Source organism: Ochotona curzoniae, unplaced genomic scaffold (assembly GCF_017591425.1).
Source record: "Ochotona curzoniae isolate NIBS_2020 unplaced genomic scaffold, NIBS_Ocur_1.0 scaffold_3208, whole genome shotgun sequence".
NCBI lineage: Eukaryota > Metazoa > Chordata > Mammalia > Lagomorpha > Ochotonidae > Ochotona > Ochotona curzoniae.
In genome coordinates, this window is record NW_024467106.1 from 16,407,899 (window position 1) to 16,429,075 (window position 21,177).

The following is a 21,177-nucleotide window of genomic DNA, read 5'->3' on the forward strand; positions in this document are numbered from 1 at the left end:
GAGGGACAATAGAGGCTGAGCCAGCTGGTACATGCTGTCACTTGGTGGCCCTGTGACCTTGACTATGACATGGGGAAAGTTGAGACTGGCGCAGGGTTGGGCTGTCACCATGGTTACCACCAGGTACCCAGTGGCATTCCAACAGGCACAGTGGTCTGTATGGAGCTCTCTCCATAGGCCAAGCACTGCTCTAGCCTGCTATGGCTCTGTCCAAGTCAGAAGGGGTCCCAAGGGGTGCAGTGGCCTGCCCAGAGCCAGCAGTTAGCCACGGAACCTTAATTCCACAACAGAGCTGCTGGCTGCAAGACCAGGAACTTTTTCTACCTCCCAGCTCTGGGTCCCTAGTAATGTCCCAAGGTAGCAGGAGGCATTTTCTGGGCTCCTGTGTCACTTAACGAGTGTATGTCACTTCTGTATGATCCTGGAAGCCAGGGTCCAAGGCAGGGTCTGCCTCTCCGAGGCGTTAGGCAGGACTGCTCCTGAGGACCCCAGGTGATGGCCTGTGAAAGGCCACTATGTCCGCTCCCTGGCAGGACATCCCAAACGCTTCCCTGTCGCCTCTCCAGAAGCGGTGGGCAAGGCTCACCAAGGTGTGCTGGTGAGAGTGTGCGCTCAGACACAGCTACAGAAGCAGGGAGAGTACCCGGCCTGGGCTTCCTAGGAGGAGACACAGAAGGGTAGGGCAGGTTGCCCTTGCTGGCATCGAGGCCAAGCCTGGAGGAGTCAGAGCATGTGTGTGAGAGGGCACAGAGGCCCTGGGTAGGGCTGCCAGCATCCCTGAGCCTGGTCCACTTCAATATGGAGATCTTGGACCAGCCCTGCAGATAGATGGCCTGAAGCCACGTGTGGCTGGAGAGCTCCAGAAATATAAGACTCTTTCAATTACTTTAATTTGAAAGCTGATAACCCACGTCAGTTCCTGGGAAACTTTTAAGTGCATTTGGAACAACTTGGGTACATGAAACGCACCTTCTGCGGCAAATGTTACCATGGCTGGCGTCAGGGTACAGTGGGCTAAGCTGCTTGGACCCCTGCACTCAGGTGGGAGACCAGGATGGAGTTCCTGGCTCCTGGCTTTCTCTTATAGCCATTTAGGAAGCAAAAGAGGGGAGAGCTCTCTCTGTCTCCCTCCCTCTCCTTCCCTCTCTGTCACTCTTTCAAATAAATGCATAAGCTTTAAAATAATAAACCTTTAAAAAAGTTGTGAAATTTAATCCTGATCAAATATCTCCCATGACAATTTGCATCTGAATGGAAATGCGCTGGCTCAGCACACAGATCCAATTTCAAACACTCAATACTGAAAAAAAAAAGAGAGAGTAAAAATGCAAAATCCCTCCCACTGCATTCTTGCTTTACTCCCGTGTTGAGATGGCAGTGTTTGGAATATCTGTACTTAATAAGGCCTATTACCAGCAACCATGTCATCTGTTTCTTTTTTACCTTTGTACAACGTGGCTAAGAGAAAAATCCAAACTGACACATGTGGCTCCCATTCTGTTTCTCTTGGACATCGCTGGCTGGGACAGTCCCAACATGGGCTGATGCTCTGGTTATCAAACATGAGCCGTCCTCCCCACCAGACCCATGGACCAGGCGCTGTGGCTGTGTGCCCTTGTGCACATTCTTGAACCCTTGGGAGGAAGACGCTCTCCTGGCCCTTGTCGAGCTGAAGGTAGGACCTGAAGGTGGCCTGGCTGGGTGAGACAGAGCCAGGGCTCCCTGCTTTTTGGGCACATTTTGTCCCGAGTTGGTCCCGGCTGGACTGTGCAGGAATTGCGTGCAGTGGCCGGTGGGATTTGCTGGCCCCTCCCTTGTCAGACAGGATGAGTCAGCAGCAAGGCCCGGGGTCTGAGCTAGGGGACTGGAGACTGGTCTCAGGACACGCCTCCTGCAGGAATGCTGGGCCCTCCGAGCCAGTGCGCCCCATCATGGGCGTCCCGAGTCCCCCAGGAGCCTGCAGTGGGAGAAGCCTGCAGAGCCCCAGCCAGTAGTCCCAGGTGCCCGGATGGGACAACATTCTTAGAATCGCATGGTGAGGCGTTTCTGTCACTGTGAGGACATGGGTGCCAGAGTGCATGACACGCAACATGATGACATCACACATGATGACTTGCCCTCGTGGAACCCACGTGGCAGCCACTATCCACTGCTGACCAGAGCTGTGTTACATGACACGTGACTGTGTGCGTTTCTGAGAAACCCTGGATGACTCAAATTCTATTTTTAAACATCCAGCTGTTTGCAGGCCAGCAGCCCTGAGGTCCAAGATACTGATGGTCAGCCACCTCGCTGCCCCCACCATGTAACACCCCATGCCCCAGTGTGGCTCCACCTTGCTGCCCCTACCATGTAACACCCCATGCCCCAGTGTGACCCCAGGGAGACTTTCCAATATCAGCATATGAGGATTGGGAGCAAGAGCAAAATGCAGACGTTAGCACCAGAATCACCATTACCACCACCATCACCACTACCACCAGTGCCACCATCACCATTACCATCATCATCATCATTACCACCACCACCATTACCTATGCTACTATCTTCCTCTCCCCACCACTAGCTGCTGGTCCTCTCTTCCTCCAAATTGATAAAGAGTGGTTTAGATCTCCGGTGCATTTTATGAAATGTTTTCTCATCTCAAGCTTCATGCAATCTTCAAGATGAGAAAACCAAAGGCCATAGAGGGCAGCAATTTGCCCAAAACCGCATACAGAGTAGGTTGCTTGTGCCAGAAATGGGTTCAGCCTTGGACCTCTGCCTCCAGGGTGATTTGTGCCACTTGTTCTGTCCCTACGGCTGTGATACCCATAGCTCACTAAAGAAGGGTCCCGGCAATGCTGGAATGCAGGGTGCAGTTAGCACACATTCCTTCCAAACCCTTCCTCCCCTAAAGGCCAAGGGTTGAGAGGAGAGACACAGCAGACTCCCTGGTGAGGAATCGTGGCCAGCACCCCCGTGGCTCAGTTCTCCACTGCGGAGTCGGGCCCAGGGGAGCCTGGCATGGCTGCAGGGCTGAGCGCCTCCCGGGTTTCTCCAGTTGTTGGGTGAGCTCATTCTGTCACAGCTGTTTTGGGGGATTAGCACTCCAGTTCTATTTTTAGGAAACAAGCATTTTCCCACCACTGTAGCTGTTACAGGCTCATTTGGCTCCATCCTGAGTGAGCCACGGCAGTCCTGCTGGATAGAGCAACACCATCCAGGGCAGGCACCAGTGCACTTGGGCTACAGGCTGCAGGCTACGGAGGAACTTGACTCTGCACTTGGGCCTGAAGGATGAATGGCAGTGCCAGCGAGGAAGCCGAGGTGTGGCCTCACACCTGCTGGCATTGGTGCAGGCCTGGACGCTCAGGGCCACCTTATCCGCTGTCCCCTGGTGGGGCAACTGCAGTGATCCAGAACTCGCCAGTGGCACACCTCCTTCTCAACTGTAAAAACCAGCCTGGTCCCACTGTAAGGCAAGCTTTAGCTCATCTGTCTGAGTCTGGAGATGCTCTCAAACCTGGCTTTCACCTGCTGCCCAGTCTGTGCCTCATAAACCCGCAGCCGAGGCCTAGAGACGCATGCCACACGGGAGTGGCGTGTGAGTCTGGGGCCTGCCATTTCTCACTGGGTGAGTCTGGGCAAGTTCCTCAACTTCTCAGATTTTTGCCAGAGCTGCTGCCATCTGTTTCAAACAGAGAACATTCTCGAAAGCACTGGGCAGGGTGCCCACACATGAAAACAGGGAGGTTGTAAGAGCAGGGATGCATTCTGAGTCATCTCATTAGCCTTAAGGAGCTTGATCCAGACAGCACTTGCAAACGCCTATGGGCCCACGAAAGACACTTCTGTGAAGGACAAAGGGCATTGCCGCTCCTCCTGTACTTCTAAACACCAGCACTTGGTCACCTCCTGGTACAAGACTGGATGTTAAAGACGCACATGCAAACCATTTGTCACAGGACTTCTGGGGACAGCCTGCACACTCACCCGGATTCCAGTGATGCCAGGGGGGCCAACGGGCCCCTCCTCACCTTTCAGCCCTTCCTGGCCTTTCTCTCCACGTTCACCATCGGGCCCTGGATCACCCCTGTCCCCCTGGAGGGACGTGAATAGGGAAGAGAGAGAGAACAATTAATGTCCAAGCCCATCTGAGCCCTAGACCCCTGGGCTTCATCCCAATACCCATGGCCAACCAGACCCCTGGAATCCCTTAATATTGCCAAGAGCTGCAAGGGGGCCAAGGCGGGGAGCCACAGGATGCCCTGGCCTCAGCCAAGATGGGCCCATGGGTCCAGAGGAAGGCGTCAGCTCAGGAAGACACCAGAGACACACAGGAAAGGACGGAAGAAATGATCACCAAGAGAAACACTTTGCCCTGTCCGTCTCTCAAACAACTGTGTCCAGGCCTCTGTGCTGAAGTAGTTAACAACCACAACAGCGAGGGACAGGTAACAGCTTAGATCGCTGTGTGCAGGGCTCAGGAGGAGGCAACTGCTGTCAGGCAGGGAGGCCAGAGAGCATTCCTGGGCCAGCTGCACGTGCACTCCCTGCATGGTCCTCCTGTCCCAGTCCTTGCTCCTGTCTTACTGTCCTGCTGATGCATCCCTGGGGCATCACTGCTCACTCCGTGTGGTTACCCTCGCCGACCATCTGCATTCCAGGGGTGTCAAAAAGTCTGTGCCATGATGGCATTCGAAGGCCAGTTGACTTGAGTACCAGAAGTTTTGAGGTACACGCAGTTTGTTCATGCTACACACTGTGAAGTTTTTGTGAAGTTTTTCCCACCTACCCCAATAGCCGTGACCACGTGCTACCTGCATCTGGGAGCCTCTGCAAGCAAAGTGGCTTAATCCTGTGAGAAGCCTCCCAAGCAGGTGCTCTTTGCATCCCATTTTACAGATGAAGTCAAGGTAGGGCCAGGTCATCTGACCTGAAATCCCGTAAGTGGAGAATGGCTGAGCTGGAGGGAGGGGGATGTCCCCTCACAGAGTAGGAGGTACCCAAGGTATTCTTGGGACTCCAGGGTTTGGGGGAGCCTAGGGTTACCTCCCAGGAAAGGCAGTGCTTGGCATGGGGTTAGGGAGCCCAGAGCAGCTGGCAAGTGTTCCCAGCTTTGCAGAGAGGTTTTGAAACAAACCACACATGTGTCCCCAAGCCGGTCTTATCTCATCACTGTCATCTCCGCTTGTTCCTGGAGTGGCTTGGGCAGGCCAGACCGGAGCAGACGGAGCAGTGGCTGCTGGGGACAGAGCAGTGGTCACCAGAAGGCAGGGCTGATGGGTCATGTGGGTCTGTGGACCACCCAGGTGTCCCATGGGAGTGAACATGGAGTCATGTGTAGGAGAAAGGAATGGGCAGAGGTAGGGATAGGCAGGCTGGGAACAGCAGAGGGCAACTCTGCTAAGTTTGTTTCCCTAGCACCATGCTCCACCAGGACACTGACTCATACATGTGTGTCCAGAGGGCAGAGGGCAGAGGCACAACTCAGGCTGCTGGGGCCTGGGACCTGGACTGGCCGAGAAGAGAGGTTTGGGGTTGCCATTTCTAGGTGCTTACCACTGCTTGAGGCATGTGGGTGAGGTCTATGGAGAGTGGGAGTGGCTGGAGCACTTTCTAGCCCATGATCCAGGTAAATGGAGAGACTCTCAGTTGGTTCATATCCTAGCAATACAGATCTGGGCACTAGACTGGGTTCTTGGGGCCTTCCCACTGGCACGCTCTGCTTCCAAACCTGGCTTGGCATGAGGTTTGGCTGGTATTGCAGACTTCCCCGGACAGAGCCCCACTCCTGGCTATTCTTCATGGCCTCCTGTTCTGACATTCAAAGGTAGGCAGGTTGCTGTAGGCCCTGCAGGAGCCCAGACCCCAAGCATGACTCCAATCCCTTGCCATGGCCCTGGCTTCCTACACAGCTGGAGTAGAGGGTCTCTTGTACCCCATGCGAAATGGGCTCTAGGGATTCCTAGAAGACCCCAGAATTCTGGGACATCTGCCCTCTCAGGTGCTCCAGAGAGCCTTAAAACTGCCTCAATCTACAGATGGAACAATTGAGGCCCAGAGATAGCACAGGTGCCCTGCTGCCACACAGAACGCCATGACAGGCACAGTTTAGGCCCAAGGGTCTGGTTCCTTCTGACGCCCAGAGGACTATTCCATCTGCCGGCATCCCTGGATGGGGCTGCTTGAGTTCAAGTTCAATAGCTACATGACCCTGGGCATGTCTGATTTGTAAAATAAAGATCAAAGCATGACTGTGAGTACAGAAAGAATCCAGGCAAGGTGCTGAACAGGTGCAGGCAGAGGGTCACTGTTGTTGATCACCTCCACCCTGGCCTGAGAGACAACAGGCAAACAAGGACTCCAGGGTACACTGCCCACCATGGTGCTCTTCTGATGGTGACATCCCAGTCAGACATCACGGTGGGAATAGTCCCTCCTGGGATTTGTGCAAAGATGCTGTGCATCTGAGTGACAGCTCTGGTTCAAGCACTATGAGAGAACTGGCCATGGAGGGAGTGAAAGAAGATAAAGTCGGGGCCACAGAGCTGTGAACCAGGAAGGAAGAAAGACTGCACGAGACAGTGCAGCCTGGAAGACCCCTCTTGCTCCACCCCAGCAGAGGATCCAGGGAGCAGATAGGCAGCCACCTGGAAGTGGAACAAGGCAGTGCTGTGTGGTGCCATAGGCATCTCCTCTGTGGAGTGGGGATGGTCCTGGTCCTTACAGGGAAGATGGAGCAGGTGAATGCCTGTGACACAGCGTGTTTTAGCCACAATACACACCAGCATCATCCTGCCGTGCACAGCAGTGTGTACTTGGCAAAGGGTGTGGAGGCAGCTGGTGGAGGCTCTGGACCTGGCTGCTCCCTGGGAGTGAGAGAAGCTGGACTGTGACTGATAGGGGGCGCTCTCATGCTTGCAAAGAACACCCAGAGCCCAGGGCCTGTGCTTAAGGCCCTCTGGGATTGCCTGTACCAAGAGGAGTATGGGAAGGGGAAGCCGAGGTCCAGGGAAGGAAGTCCAGATCTGAGATCACGTGATAGTTGGGTGGCAGAGGGGCTCAAGGCACATGGGACTCAGGACTGGGGAGCTAACTTGCATAGAGGAATAGCCAGGCCTGGGTCAAAGATAGGGGACGGAACTGCAGTGAGGCTAGCAAACCAGAGAACAGGGCCTGCCCACACCTGAGCTGAGCCCCGTGCTTCCAAGATCCCAGCATCCTGGCTCCCAGGAGATCCTGGACGGAGCAGGAGGCCCATGGGAAGCTAACAGGTTGAGTGAGCCATGAGTTTGAATTTCAGATCATCAACTCCCAGCAGATGCTGGGTAAACATACCTCTGCCTTCCTCTAAGCCCCAGTCTTCCCTCCTTTAAAACAGACACGCTGAGCAGTGGAGCAAGCAGAGGAGCTAGAGCCGGCCGAGTCCAGATTTGGGTCCTGGATATGCCCCCTATTAAGCTGTCCATCCTTAGGTAACCTGCTTAATTTATGAGTCTCAATGTCTGCATGGAAAGACAGGACTTCGCTCTAAGCACTGATAGAGGTGCCACCATGTAAGGCTTAGTGCCTGATGGGTCCTGCCCAACAGTGTCCTGGGGTGCACAACTATTTCCTCTCCATCTCTTGGGACGACTGAGCACCTGGTGTGAATCTGACTGAGGGTGGGTACCCAGGAGCCGTGCTTAGCCAAGTAAAGCTGATGTTTGAAGAAGAGCATCTGGGCAGACAGATGGGCAAGGATCCAGGCGTGAGCAGGCAGCCAGGGCTGAGGATGAAGGCAGCAACCACTGGGCAACGTGGACTCCCCACCCACAGACCTCTATGGGGTCTGATCTCAGAGCTTTGTGGGAACACATGATTTCTAGGAGGTCCTGGATGGGAGGGTGGGGCCTGGCCAGATCCTGCCCACAGGGCACTTACCTTCACCCCATCGGGTCCCACAGGGCCACTGTCGCCTTCCAGGCCAGGCTCTCCCTGGAAAAGATTGGGGGAAAGATATCACTGGGGAGAGTCCCACACTAATCCCATTTCTAAGCTGAGGAAAGTGAGGCCGACTCTCAGGGAATCTTGCCAGCAAGAGCTTTAATGGCCTTCGGACCCTCAGACAGGTTCCCTGCTGTCCCCACCGGCTCCCAGCATGTCCCTGATGCCTCGGTTCCCTAACACCTGTCCAATGAGGTGAGGTGTTCTCTAAACTTTTAGAACACTCATGGCAACTCAGGGCCAGAGGAAGAAGGGGTGGTTAGACACAACAGGTGTGCAGATACTGCTCAGCTTGCACCTGCAACAGACATCACTAATCAATCCACCTACACATGACTTTTCCGACACAGGCCTTCTCTCTCTCATTGCTGTGCACTCAGTGTGTGGCCCACACGTGTCTGTCATTCTCCTCTGTGCCATCTGCCATTGCTTTCCCAGGTGCATTAGAGAGAAACTGAATTGGAAGTGGAGCTCAAACCAGAGCCCCTATGGGACGGTGGAGGCTTACCATACTATACTGTAACTCAGCCCTACTGATCAATTGGTAGCATCTGCTATCTCGGGGTGCCAAGCTCATCCTTCCCTGTTCTCTCTTAGCAGGAAGCATTGGAATGAGGGAAGCTGACTCGAGGGCCTTTAGCCCCTGAGCTGGACCCTCTGTGTCCACACAGCACCCCTTGGTGGGGGGGTCCTCCACTCAATCTAATCAACCAGACACAGAGCACAGAGTGGTGGGCACAAAGTCTTGCATGACTTCCCAGAGCAACACAAGCTCCACTGGAAAAGGAAAAGTTGCATAGAACGGGTTTTTTCAGTACAAGTACATGGAGCTTCATCTGTCGGGAGGCTGTGGGACTGATCCAAAAGAAACCAACTCCTTGACCGCAGGCCTTCTCAGAGCCTTGACAGTGCCCTTGTTAAGGGACCACAAGAACGCAGAGCAGGCGGTGAGTCCCACTGGTTCTGATACTGCATGACGTCAGCATGCAGAAGCTGCCAGGAGAGACTGGACGGGGCTGCAACCACTCTGGCTCCAGGAGGTTGGGTCAAGCCCTGTTCTGCCCCCTGCTCCCAGGCACCCTGGGGACTTCCCAGGGAGACTGCTTTTTGCTTCCACTTACCCGCTGCCCAACGAGGCCCTGTTCCCCAGCGGCACCCAGGGGTCCAAGGTCACCCTAGGAGGGAACAAACACAAGGTCGGTCACCCATTGAGGAGTAGCAGCCAGGCCCACTTCCCTCAGCTCTGCCCTGAGGGTCAGGAAGGAGGAAAGGAAGGGCCAGTGATCCCCCACTCCCAACCAGCCCCTGCCACAGGCTTCTCCCAGTCAAGGGCAGAGGGATGAACACCAGGGTGGCCACTACCTCAGAGGTGACAGTAGAAGCAATGCTGTCATCTAGCCTTGTTCTAGGGACCCTACTATGTGGGCCCCCTCGACTGCTGCCACAGCCCTGCAGGGAACTATAAGCATCCAGTTCCAGGGAGGCCACTATGCCAGCACGGACTCGGGTCTGGATGCAAGGATTCCAGCTGGCATGGGGTTCATCAGCCTCTTGCCTCTCCCCTGCAGACTCGGAGGAGGAGGCCCTCCTGAGCTGGAGCAGGGGTCGCATGCCCTCTGGAAGACTCCAGAAGGATCTCTCTCATCCAGGGAGCTTCAGTCTGCAATCTGTGCTGACATGTGAGGGCACAAGGAGGAACACAGCAGGGCTAAGTCCCCCCGCCACCCAGAAGGGACGACCCCCCCGCTTCCAGCTGCTAACTTCCTTCCTTGTCATCGGAGCAAGTGATTCCGGGAACAAGCCAAGTGTGACAGTCTCAGGCCTGCCCCAGCACCCTCTCCAAAGGGCAGGGAGGCCCAGCACCAGGGGCGATCTGCCTCCGGTCCCACAGCCCGAGCCAGCTCCCTTGGGCCCTGCCTCCACAATGGTCCCCAGCCGGAAGCAGCCAAAAAAGCCTGAGTGACGAGTGGTCCAGGGCTGGGGCGGGGCACTCCCCAGAGCCCAGATCAATGGGCACCTGTGTCTCAGCAGGTAATGAGGGGCACTGGCGCTGGAATGCAGATGCTATCGCATGAGGCCAGCGTGGAGGCAGGGGCAGGTGCCAGGGAAAACATCGCCAGGCAGGGGGCAGGGGTGGGGGGCCCTGGGGCCGGGTGGACACTCGATGGTGGCTGTGGCCAGGCCCCCCGCTGCCCAACTAGGAGCACAGAGAACCCATTATCCAAGGCACAAGAAAAGCCTGTTTCTTCTCCAGGGAGAGAACTCGGCCGCCAGCTGGGAGCCCATTCCAACACACCATTTTTCTCCTCTTTTCATCTCAGCTCACCTTCATCCCAGCATCCCCTGGAACGCCTGGTTCTCCCACTGCACCCGGCGGCCCCTGCAAGAAAATACCACGGGTGCCTCCCAGAGCTGGGCCCGGTTGCATGCTATACGTGAGACAGAGGGGAGACTGAAGCCCAGAGAGGGCAGACAATGTGCCCGCGGTCACCAGCAGGACAGACACACAGTGGCGAGCACTTGGAGCTGGCACTTGGAATGGGGAGGGGGTAGGAGCGAGGAGGGGGCAGGAGCGGGGATGGTCAGGCCCAGCCTGGCCAAGCCTCAGGACTGCCTGGCGGCAGCTGGAACCTTTTCCCTTCCCACCAGTGTGGTTTACCACAGTGGGAGCCCTGGGCAAGCGTGGGAAGAAAGATGCTATGATTGGTGTAGGGTCAGCGAGGAAACACTGGGTGCCATCTGTCCAGGGCTGTGTGATTCTAACCTTGCTTTCTGCAGGTAAGCCAGCGCTGCCAGGGCAGGAGGGGTCCGGAGCTAGCCCCACTGGCACTGGGCCTTGCACAGCCCCCTGGGACCCGGTTTCCCCCTCTGGATGAGACTCAGGTGCCTAAGGTTCTTTCCAAGTCTTCCTGAGTGGTCCTCAGTGGGCAGGCACCAGCCCAAGTGCCAGGAGGAGCATTGGAGCAGGAGGTGGCTGCTTCCAGGGATGCCTGAAGGGCCTTGGAGACCCTCCCAGTGGGTCCTGGCACCCCTTGATGCCTGGCTCTGGGAGTCAGCTCCCTCACTCAGCTCTGTCCTTTCGGCCCATATGCTTGGTTCCTATCCTTCCCTCCGTGCAGCCTCTAGGGCAGGGCGTGGCATGGCAGGGCTCTAGAGGAGTGTTGGGGGATGCTGGGACATCTGCAGAAGCAACAGCAACAGACAAGGGTCCCTAAGCACTCACCTTGGGTCCCATGTCTCCCAGAGGACCTATTGGCCCCTGGGGTCCCTGAGGGCCCTGGAAGACACACAGATACATATACAGTTTTGAGGTAGCAGCCTGGGAATTCTTTGGGGTCTGAGGCTAAGCAGCCAATTGTGGGGGACAGAGGACAGGGAAGGAGGCAAGGGAGGGACCTGCAGCCCCAGAAATTATGCAGTCTGCACCCAGAGCCTGAGCCTGCCCTCCTCACCATGCACACCCACTGGACCCTCATCTCAAGCCACCTGCACCTTACTATTCACCTGGGATGAAACCCCTCCGACCTAGAACCCCCCCTGCACTAGGGCCTGCCTCACTCTGGGTCCATTCACCTGGGGTCTTGCCTTTGGGAGCCTCCATTCCCACTTCCATCGCCCTGCCCCAGGCTATGTAGGGTTCACAGCTAACTTCCGGGCAACAGCAGTCTAGCTAGTGGAAGCCCTCTGCCCTCCATCTGCAGGGTCCTGGATTTCATCCACCCAAGACCCTTGAGAGTTCTATTCTCTCTCTCTCAGATCTCCAGCAATACCACTTTCAGCAGCCCTGACACCTGGACTGGCCCCCAAGGTCTTCCCTCCCAGAGCAGTGTTGAAGGGCTCCCTGAGCTGGTCCCCCCCCCCTCCGGATTCTCTGTTGCCTTGCTGGTCTGTAACCTACTTCCTCCCCCAGGCCCCGACCTGTGGTAGCTGGCAGGTTTATTCTCATCCTCCTCCTTCTCTCCCTCCTTCCTGTGGCCCTGCACTGGTTATGCACACTCTGCACATTTTCTTATTTCATCTTCACAACAGAACAGCTGGGGTGAAGACAGCTAGCTGTCTCATTTTTCTGGAGGGAAAAGAGATCTAGTAGGCTTGGACTCAGACCACAGCCGGCCCTTGGCCAGGACTCCAGCTACTTCCCTAGCCCTTGCTCACTCCTTCCCTCATCTGAGCACTTGTTCCCCAGCCTGGGAGGGTAGCTCAGCTAAGCCGGCCTGTGTAGGCAAAAGTCCCAAGAGGGAAAAGATGCATACCGGTTCTCCAGGGAGGCCCTTGGTGCCAGGTGGGCCTGAGGGACCAGGGAGGCCCTGCGGAAAAAGACAAAGGCAACTGGGTCCCTCCACGGCCTTCTCCATCCACCTGCTCCTCTGATCCCACGGGTTTAGGGACCCAGACAGCCTCCAGAAGGAGGGCAGTGTGCTGGAGGGGCTTCATGCAGGAGCAGGTGGCCAGGAATCTGTGGATCCTAAAGCGGGATGAGGACTCAGTTAACGTGGCCATGATCCCCACCCCAAAAGTTCCCACAGAGAGAACTGCAGGAAAGACTCACGGGAAAGCCTTGTGCGCCAGAGTAGCCTCGCTCTCCAGCTGGCCCCTGGAAACACATTTTGGGGGGGACCATCATCAGAGGTGTATGTCTTGAAGCAGGGGTAGGGAGGGGGTTGATCAGCTTAGAGTTGGCCCTGACATACCTGCTGTCCGGGCTGGCCAGGTTTGCCCTTTGGTCCTGGAGGGCCCTGCAGGAAGCAGAGCATGTGAAGGTGTGTCGGGGGGAAACTGCAGGAGAGACCTGATGCAGGAGGGCCTTTCCCCAAAGAGGGACCTGTGAGACCATAGCGCACACCCTCTCCCCATTGTGCAAGTGAGAAAATAACCATATCCTCCCCCAGTGGGTGTAGCTTGCAAGCCCACATGTGCTCAAAGAGCTCTATCCATGGGGTAGCCAGAGGTGGGGTTGGCTCTCAGAGGCTGGGGGTGCAGGGAAGCTTTGGGGACGCTAGTCTTGGGACTCCTGAGCCAGCCATGGTGATCAGTACCTTCTGGCCCTTGGATCCCTGCTCCCCAGTTGGTCCATCCGGTCCTCGGGGACCCTGAAACAGGAAAAAGAGATTAACTAGCATGGTGGATGGCAGGGGTCTCCCACAGGTTGAGAACCAAGAGGGCAGGGCCACCTGGTGACTTGGGCCTCATTCTTGCCTTGCACAGCCTGGGGCCCAGCCTTCTTCTTCCCCTGCATCTGCCACTGGAGGCAGATCACTTGTGCAGCACCTGTTGAGGTGGCTCTGCAGGGGACACAGCACAGGGAGGACTTGGCTAGAGTCCCTGCCCTTACAAAATGAGGCTGGTTGTGAATAAACTTTCAGTCTCCCAGCTAACCCATCTCTCAGATGTGGAGACTAAGGGTAAGAGCTCAGAGACAGATACAATGGGAGCAGAAACTGGTGCATGGGTCTATGGAGATAAAATGATAGGGGCAGACATGGAAGGGGGATGGGTCTGTGGCCAGGTGTGTGGTACAGCCCCTGTTCTCCTCCAGCTAGAGGTATGAACCAACAGGCTCAGGTCAGAGGAGATACTGGCTCCCTTGGGCTCTGGTCAGACCTGCAGACAGGTGTCTCAGACACCCCAGAAGCAAGTGGAGTCCACCCCAACGCCCAATGCACAGATGGAAAGACCGAGGCCCAGCCACAGAAACTACACATTAGTAGTTGGTATTCCCTGCGGGGTACCCAGTGCTCCATGGAGAGTTGCCTCCATGGGGATGCTCCAGGGCCATGGAGAACAGTCTGGCGTTTGTTCCATGGTGGGTTGAGGGGGCCTAAGCTGGGAGAACAACGGGATCCTGGGAAGGTGTCTGGCCAGCCCTGGGCCAGGAGTCAGGAAGACCAGCCTGTGACATTCCCAGACCAAAATAGTGGTGACATGTGTGAGTGTGGATGGGGACAGAGAAAGCTAAATGGAGGGAAATTAATGAAAAAGCAAACAAGGACATTTTGAATTAACAATTGGGCCAGAAAGTATGATGTTTCCATGTAATGGTTGTCTGTAGCTCCCAGCCTCTCTACCCCATAGTCTCCTAGGGGCTCTGGCAGGGCTACAGATTGATCAGGGGCCCAAGGCCGGGTGGGCAGGAAGAGGGTGGGAACTCCAGCACGTGGCTGTACTCCTAAGAGACAGGTTCTGTCCCTGGCCGAAGCACAAGCTCCCCATAAAGGGGCAGCTCTTGGCATACAGAGCTCAGAGAGGCCAAGAGCCTAGCCTGAATCCCATGGCACACTGCTCACCCTTTTCAGGAGAGGGGCTGTGTGATGCTGTGATGGTAGGGACATCAGCAGCAGCAGTGACACCAGTGACAGCTGCTGGCTGGCCTCCTTTCATAAGGGTATGGGCTTAGGATGGCAGTGAATGCGCCCCCAGTGACACAGCTAGCCAGAAGAGGTGTCAGCTAATGCCAGGCACTATTGATTGGCAAGGGAGTGAGCTTGCCATCATTGGGCGTATGTAAGCCACAAAGTAGAGGAGCCTGTGCTGGGGAAGAAATGTGCAAAAATTGCTCTTCTCAAGGAGATGCATAATTCCCAGGGAGCTCAGGGAGAAGCTGGGACTGGCTTGAGGGAATAGGAGCAGCCTCCAGCCACCCTTCCTCCCTGTCTTCCAGTGAAGGGAAAGGAGCCAGGGCAGCTGCATGCCCTGACCCTTGCTATGAGCCACCTGGCAGCTTATCCCCCAACAATCTCAGGCTGTAGGCAGGCCTGGGCTTCCATCAGAGCCACATGTCACTGTCTTGTACATGCTTCCCAAGAGGCTTGTAGCCACAGCCAGGGCTGCCCTCGAGCCAGGCCTGGAGCCTCAGGGTCAGACTTGGCAGGGAGGAATATCTGGCCAGCCATTGTAATGTATGGACAAGGAATGAAGGAATGGGAGGAAAGAAACGTAGACTACATTGGTCTGAGGCTCTTGCTGAGCTCAAGATGTTGGTTAGTGATGGGCTCTGTGACCATCTGCCCAGGCTGATCCTCTGCTGGCCCATCTCACAGTGGGAGGCCCCAGGTGCACGGGGAGGAGTCAGTACCAAGGCCAGGCCTGCTGAGCTTCCTCTTAGCTCCCCACAGCAACACGCAGCCTTGGGCTCTTGGCTCTCAGAATCCACAGCCCCCCTGGAAGGGGCCACTCCAGTCACACTAACTCAGTGAGATGAGAAAATCCCAGAGAGGTTAAGACACTGGCCCTGGGTCCCACAGCTGGCAACTGTGAAGGCTCAGCCTTGCCGCCAGAACTGGGAGGACGAAAGCAGGTAGGTGTCCGGTAGGTGGCCCCAAGGCTAACGCAGGCCTGACTTACCCGGAGTCCCTTGGCTCCCCTTGGGCCTGGTGGGCCTCGTGACCCTGGAGGACCCTGTGGGTGAGAGAGTGGAGAAGGCTTTGTCAGGGACAGAGAGCAACACAGGGCTAGGAGTGCGGTGGGCAGAGCTCACAGTCTCAGTTGGACACTACACAAAGTCGCCCTGCCCCAGCTCCTGCAGCCACCAGCTGAGAGACGGGGTAACATCTGGGCCAATGCCCTGGGAGGGGGGCAGGCCCTGAACTTTCTGGGTAGCAGAAAAAGGCTCCCTAGATGAGCCGCTTCTTTCCTGTTTATCTCACGCCAACACAGAGAAGCTTCGGGGCCACTTCCAACCAATGGGCTCCCCAGCTACCCACCTCCCTTTGCGTCTGGCATTAGCCAGGGAGCAGGGAGGGTGATGGCCCAGCCTCCAGCCCTCACTGCCACGAGAATACATTCTTCTACCGCTACCCAGGATAGAAAGGGCCCAAAGCCCAGCCCTGGAGTGAGTGTGAGAAGCAGAGGGGGTCTAGCGGAGCAATCAAGGAGGGAGGCAGAGCAAAGATGGGCTCTGGGGGCAGAGGGAAGCTGCCCAGTTCATGGTCATCTCAGACTGATGCAGAAAGGACAAGAAGGGTTAGGAGACACAGGGTCATTAAGCCAGGTGGGCTTTGTTGTTTGCACCAAGCAGTCTGTTGAACACACAGCACAACATGCCAGAACATCAAGAAGCCATGAGGGTGAGGAAGGAAGGCGACGAGCAGAAGCGGGTGCCTCCCTCCTCGCTTCTCTCCTTCCAAGCCCAGGTCCCCATGCCACCCATGAGGTGGGTAGCCCTCTGACACACCTCCGAGCTCAGACGGGGTGGGCTCTCTTAAACAAGCCAAAGCCAGCCCAGCTGCCATCTGCAATCCTTCCCAGGATTCTCTCCTCCCATTAGGAAAGTCAAGGCTCAAGGAGGCTGAAGCCTGAACTGCAGGAGGCAGAATTTGGTGATGGACTCTGAACATCCTTTTGCCTGGGTTTTGGTCGTACCTTGGGCACCTGCTATCCTAACAGATGCCAAGGCTGGGAGGGAGGCTGGACATTAGCCATTCGCCTGGGGAGACGGGTGCTAGAAATCCCAAACCCTCATCCTCTGGCCTTGCCAACCACATCATCAGCCTCTCGAGCCCCCAGACAACTATTCAGGTCTTCAGGAAGTTCATGGAAAATGTATGTAATTTAAAAAACAAAAACAAACCAAAACACCTGCAAGAGGACAAACACTGTGGTGTAGCAAAGTAATTCTCTGCCTGCAGTGTCAGCACCCAATATGAGCACCAGTTCTAGTCCGGGCTGTTCCTCTTCCCATCCAACTCTCTCTTTATGACCTGGGAAAGCAGCAAGGATGGCTCAAGTCCTCAGGCCCCTGCACCCACACGGGAGATCAGGAAGAAGACCTTGGCTCCTGGCTTTGGATTGGTTCAGCTCTGTCCAGTGTGGCTATTTGGGGAGTGAACCAGCGGACAGAAGATTCTCTATCCCCTTCTCTCTGCAAATATGTCACACACACACACACACACACACACACACACACACACACACACACACTTTAAATAGAGGAGGATAAGAAGAGTCCTTGCAGGGCAGAGGGAATAACACAGAGGAAGGTGGTTGTACACTCCGTCAGAGCCAGAGGGATCGTGGAATTTGATGTTAGACTTAGTTCTGGTCACTGGGTGACCACGGGCAGGTTCCAGACCTCGATCACCTCCCTCCACATCTTGCAATGGGGGTCAGCACGCTACAGGAGAATAGGGATGTCAAAGTGATTGGCCAAGAAGGAATGGGTGGTAATATTCCTTTTGTGATAACAGCTCACTGTCAGCGGTGTTGTTAATTACTGCTGCTGGCAAGCCATTGTGCCGGTTGGCTTCACAGCGCTTTGTCAGGGCCGGGAGCTTGCTAAGCACTGCATCACATGCTGGCCTATGCATTTCTACTAGCGGTCTCATGATGAAGATCACGCGAAGCTGACTTAACAGATGAGGAAACCGAGGCTTGGAGAAGCTAGCAACGTGGCCAGCCCCTTGGCTGAAGCAGGAGAGCTGGGATGTGACTCCCACGTGGACTCCAGTAAGTCAATTTTTTGAGTCTCTGTGCTGTCCTCTTCCCCCTAACAGCATGAGGGGTAGCCAGTTGCCTGCACAGAACCCCACGAGACCCAAGAGACTAGCCCCCTGATTCTACAGTGCATGGTCACTGGCAACCCTGGCATCTGACCGCAGTGAGCATCTGATTGTGCTATGTTAGATTGGGCCCACGTCATTTTTCTGATCACTGACTCAGATGCCCCACTGTTCTCTCATCTTCCACTGGCCTTCCATTTGATCCAGTGACTCCTTCCCAGGATTCTCTCCTCCCATTAGGAAAGTCGAGGCTCAAGAAGGCTGAGGCCTAAACTGCAAGAGGCAGTTTGGCAAGTACACAAATCAGATGGGAACTGAGCTGGCCCTTCTCACTGATGGGAGTGGGCGACCTGACTGTCCATCAGAGGCTCCTAGGTCCTCCTCACCAGAACTGAGCTCATCACTCATCAGCTCTATCCTGATTGGGGTCTGATTTTCTACTTGCTGACACCCACCCTGGAGTGGGCCCCCAGTGCTGAGCCCTGGCCAGAGCGGAAATAAGTGTCCTTTCCCAGACTTCACTCTCCATCAATTAAAGCAGGAGAACCCCAAACAAGTTTTACTTGCTCCAAATTAGAACCACCTTGCCCCTGGTCCACACTGTCCTTTGATATCCCAGTTCTCCTGCAGCCTGCTGAGGACATGGGAGGAGTTCCCAAGTCTGGGTCCTCCTAGCTGCACCCCTTCCCAAGTCTCCCAGCCTCTCCCATCATGCTCTACATTCAAAAATGTCTCTGCTTCTTCCGAGCTTAGCCTCCCTGGCCAGAAGCTGTCCCATCTTCTCCCCTCACAGCAGACAACATTGATTATTGGAGTCTTTTTGCCAGGTGGAGACTGGCTCTGCCTTGCCTTTTGCCCCAGCTCCTGCACCTGCCCAGACACAGGTTACCCCTGTATCCTGCATCAATGGACTAGCAACAATGCTGCTAGTACCCAGGACGCTAGAGTGATGACCACTGATGACCACTGAAACAGATGTCAGCCACTGTTGCATGTAACTCACACAGTCACACTGTCATGACCACAATCTTGTCTCTGCTTAGATGAGCAAAGTCTCCAATGACTTGTCTTGCGAGGGAGAGGCAGAACTCTGATTTGGTTTCTGGTCTCTCCTATGCCGAGGCCTCCTTACTGCCCTCCACCCCAACCCCCTGGCAATGGGTTTAAACTTAGGGGTCCCGAGGGCTTTGCTTACTGGGGGTCCAGGCTCTCCAGGGGTCCCAACACCACCTGTCGTTCCAGAATGACCCTGCCAAGAAAGAAGAAAACAGAGGGGTCAATAGGGGGAAGCGCCTCTCCCTCCTTCAGTTCTACCTCGGCTGGCTCAGCCCAGGGCATGGGGCCAGCCACCAGGCAGCCCCAGTGGGAGAAGGAGCCAGTCATCCCAACGGAAGGGGCGGAGGGGCGGGGCTGTCACCTGAAGCTGCAACAGAGAGGGATCAGGATGCAGACTTACTCCTTACCATCGACCCCTTAGGACCAGGTGCTCCCGGAGGCCCCATCATGCCTCGGTCACCCTGTGGCAGAGAGAAAGCAATACAGAGAGGTCATGGCTGCGGTAGCCCCTGGCGGCAGGGAGGGGGCAGGACCTACAGGGACCTGCCCAAGGCGTGCAGAGTCCCCTGCCTGTCTCCTGGCCACACCTCCCATGTAGTGAGCTGGGGTTTCACTCACTGAACACCAAGACCCGGGGTGATCCTCACTGCAGTGAGCCACATGGCTGTCCCCCAGGCCAGGGCAGTCCTCAGTAAGGGTGTGATAATCACATTGTCCCCTTTAGGGTCTGCATCATTGTTTCGTGCCATCTTCACAGTCAGGACAGCATGGAGATGGCAGGTGTAGCAGGCAGAGCAGCCTGTGTCAGGTTAAAGTCCTGGCTCTGTTTGTGGGAGGCTATTTCTTGCATCCTCCCAACCGACAACCACTGCCTGAGCATTTGCTATGTGCCTGGCACCATGTGCCAGACCCTGATTAAAGCATGGCAAACAGAGCTGGACCTGCTTGTGTGCGGCAAAACATGCAATGTCTCAGGGAGATGGCCTGCCTCATTCCAACAGCTGCAGCTCGGAGTAGCTGCGGAGAGGGAGGGGCCAACAGAGGCCCCCGACACCTAGGTGGTGGGGAGGGCTTCCTTCTGGAAGCCCAGTTGGAACCCACAGCTGAGAGATGATGAAGAGTCACCCAGGGAAGGAAAGGCAGGGGTGGGGAGAGAGGACCTGGTCCAGGGCAGGGACAGCCACAGGCTGGAGGTGAGAAGGGCCACGGGACATGTGGACAACACAAAAGGACACAGTCAACTGTGCTAGGGGACCTCAGCTCTGAGGGGTATCACCATGCGAGGAAGTGGGATTAAGGGTACATGAGACTTCCTGGACTAACCTGTTTTTGCAATTTTTTATGAATCTTTAATTATTTAAAAAGAGTTGGGGTTGGGGCCAGCACAGTGAAGCAGCGGACCAAGCTGCCGCCTGCGACATCAGTGTCACATATCAGTGCCACTGAGTTCCGGCTGTTCCACATCTGATCCCACTCCCTGTGAGCACATCTAGGGGAAGAAATCAGCAACCTGGGTCCCTGCACCTGAGTGGGAGACCTCACTGGAGCTTCAGGCTCCTGGCTGTGGCCTACTTGAGATCTGGTGGTTGTGATAATTTGGGGGGGGGGGTGATTCTCTCTTCCTTTTCTCTCCCTCCCTACTCCCTTCCTCTCTGCAGCTCTTTCAAATAAAATAAGCAAATCTTAACTAAAAAGAAGGGGGAGGGATTGGATTGTGGCATAGCACCTTAAGCCATGCCTGAAACAACATCCCAAATGAGTGCCAGTTCAAGTCCTAACTGCTCCACAACTGAGCCAACTCCTTGCTGATGGTGTTCGGAAAAGCACAGAAGATGGCCCAAGTGCTTTGGTCCTTGGATGTAAATGGGAGACCTGGAAGAAACACTTGGTCTTTGGCTTCAGTCTGGCTTCACTTTGGCCAGTAGGTCTATCTGGGGAGTGAACCAGCAGATAAGACATCTCTCTTTCCCTCACGCTCTCTGTAGCCCTGCTTTTCAAATGAGTAAAGTATATCTTCAAAAGAGCATGGTGGGGCCCGGCGCGGTGGCGCAAGTGGTTAAGGTCCTCACCTAGCACGCCCGGGATCCCATATGGGCGCCGGTTCTAATCCCGGCAGTCCCGCTTCCCATCCAGCTCCCTGCCTGTGGCCCGGGAAAGCAGTCGAGGACGGCCCAAAGCTTTGGGACCCTGCACCTGCGTGGGAGACCCGGAAGAGGCTCCTGGCTTCGGATCGGCATAGTATCGGCCCGTTGCGCTCACTTGGGGAGTGAATCATCGGACGGAAGATCTTCCTCTCTGTCTCTCCTCTCTGTATATCCGCCTTTCCAATCAAAAAATAATAAAAATAAATCTTTAAAAAAAAAAAAAAGAGCATGGTGATGGTGGCAGAGGGTTTGGGGCCCTGGGGTGAGGCCCAGGGGTGGGCCCCAGGGTGGGCCTGGGAGGTCAGGAGTGATGAGGCAGCCTTTCTTGTCTTCAGTTGTCCTGTGTGTCAATGAGACTAACACTGATGAGACCCACATGGCCAGGCAGAGAAGGTGCTGCCCTGAGAAGACAGAGCCATGAAAGGGAAGGCACGCGCCTTCAAGGCAATGGGCTGCTCTTGAGCAGTGTGGCTTGACAGAGTGTGGTCTTCCTGATGAACTTGGTGCACACC

The 21,177-nt window shown here is 55.6% G+C and overlaps 1 protein-coding gene across 1 annotated transcript in view; it reads right to left on the minus strand.

The window, feature by feature from the left end:
* Positions 1-21,177, minus strand: part of COL27A1 (collagen type XXVII alpha 1 chain) — a 113,693-nt gene that overhangs the window by 16,647 nt on the left and 75,869 nt on the right. The window contains exons 26-37 of the mRNA XM_040963284.1: positions 18,929-18,982; positions 18,661-18,714; positions 15,313-15,366; positions 13,008-13,061; positions 12,663-12,707; positions 12,521-12,565; positions 12,225-12,278; positions 11,195-11,248; positions 10,298-10,351; positions 9,093-9,146; positions 7,909-7,962; positions 3,976-4,083 (exon numbers count right to left, since the gene is read on the minus strand). Coding sequence (XP_040819218.1) covers positions 3,976-4,083; positions 7,909-7,962; positions 9,093-9,146; positions 10,298-10,351; positions 11,195-11,248; positions 12,225-12,278; positions 12,521-12,565; positions 12,663-12,707; positions 13,008-13,061; positions 15,313-15,366; positions 18,661-18,714; positions 18,929-18,982 — 684 coding nt within the window. The remainder of the gene's footprint in view (positions 1-3,975; positions 4,084-7,908; positions 7,963-9,092; positions 9,147-10,297; positions 10,352-11,194; positions 11,249-12,224; positions 12,279-12,520; positions 12,566-12,662; positions 12,708-13,007; positions 13,062-15,312; positions 15,367-18,660; positions 18,715-18,928; positions 18,983-21,177) is intronic.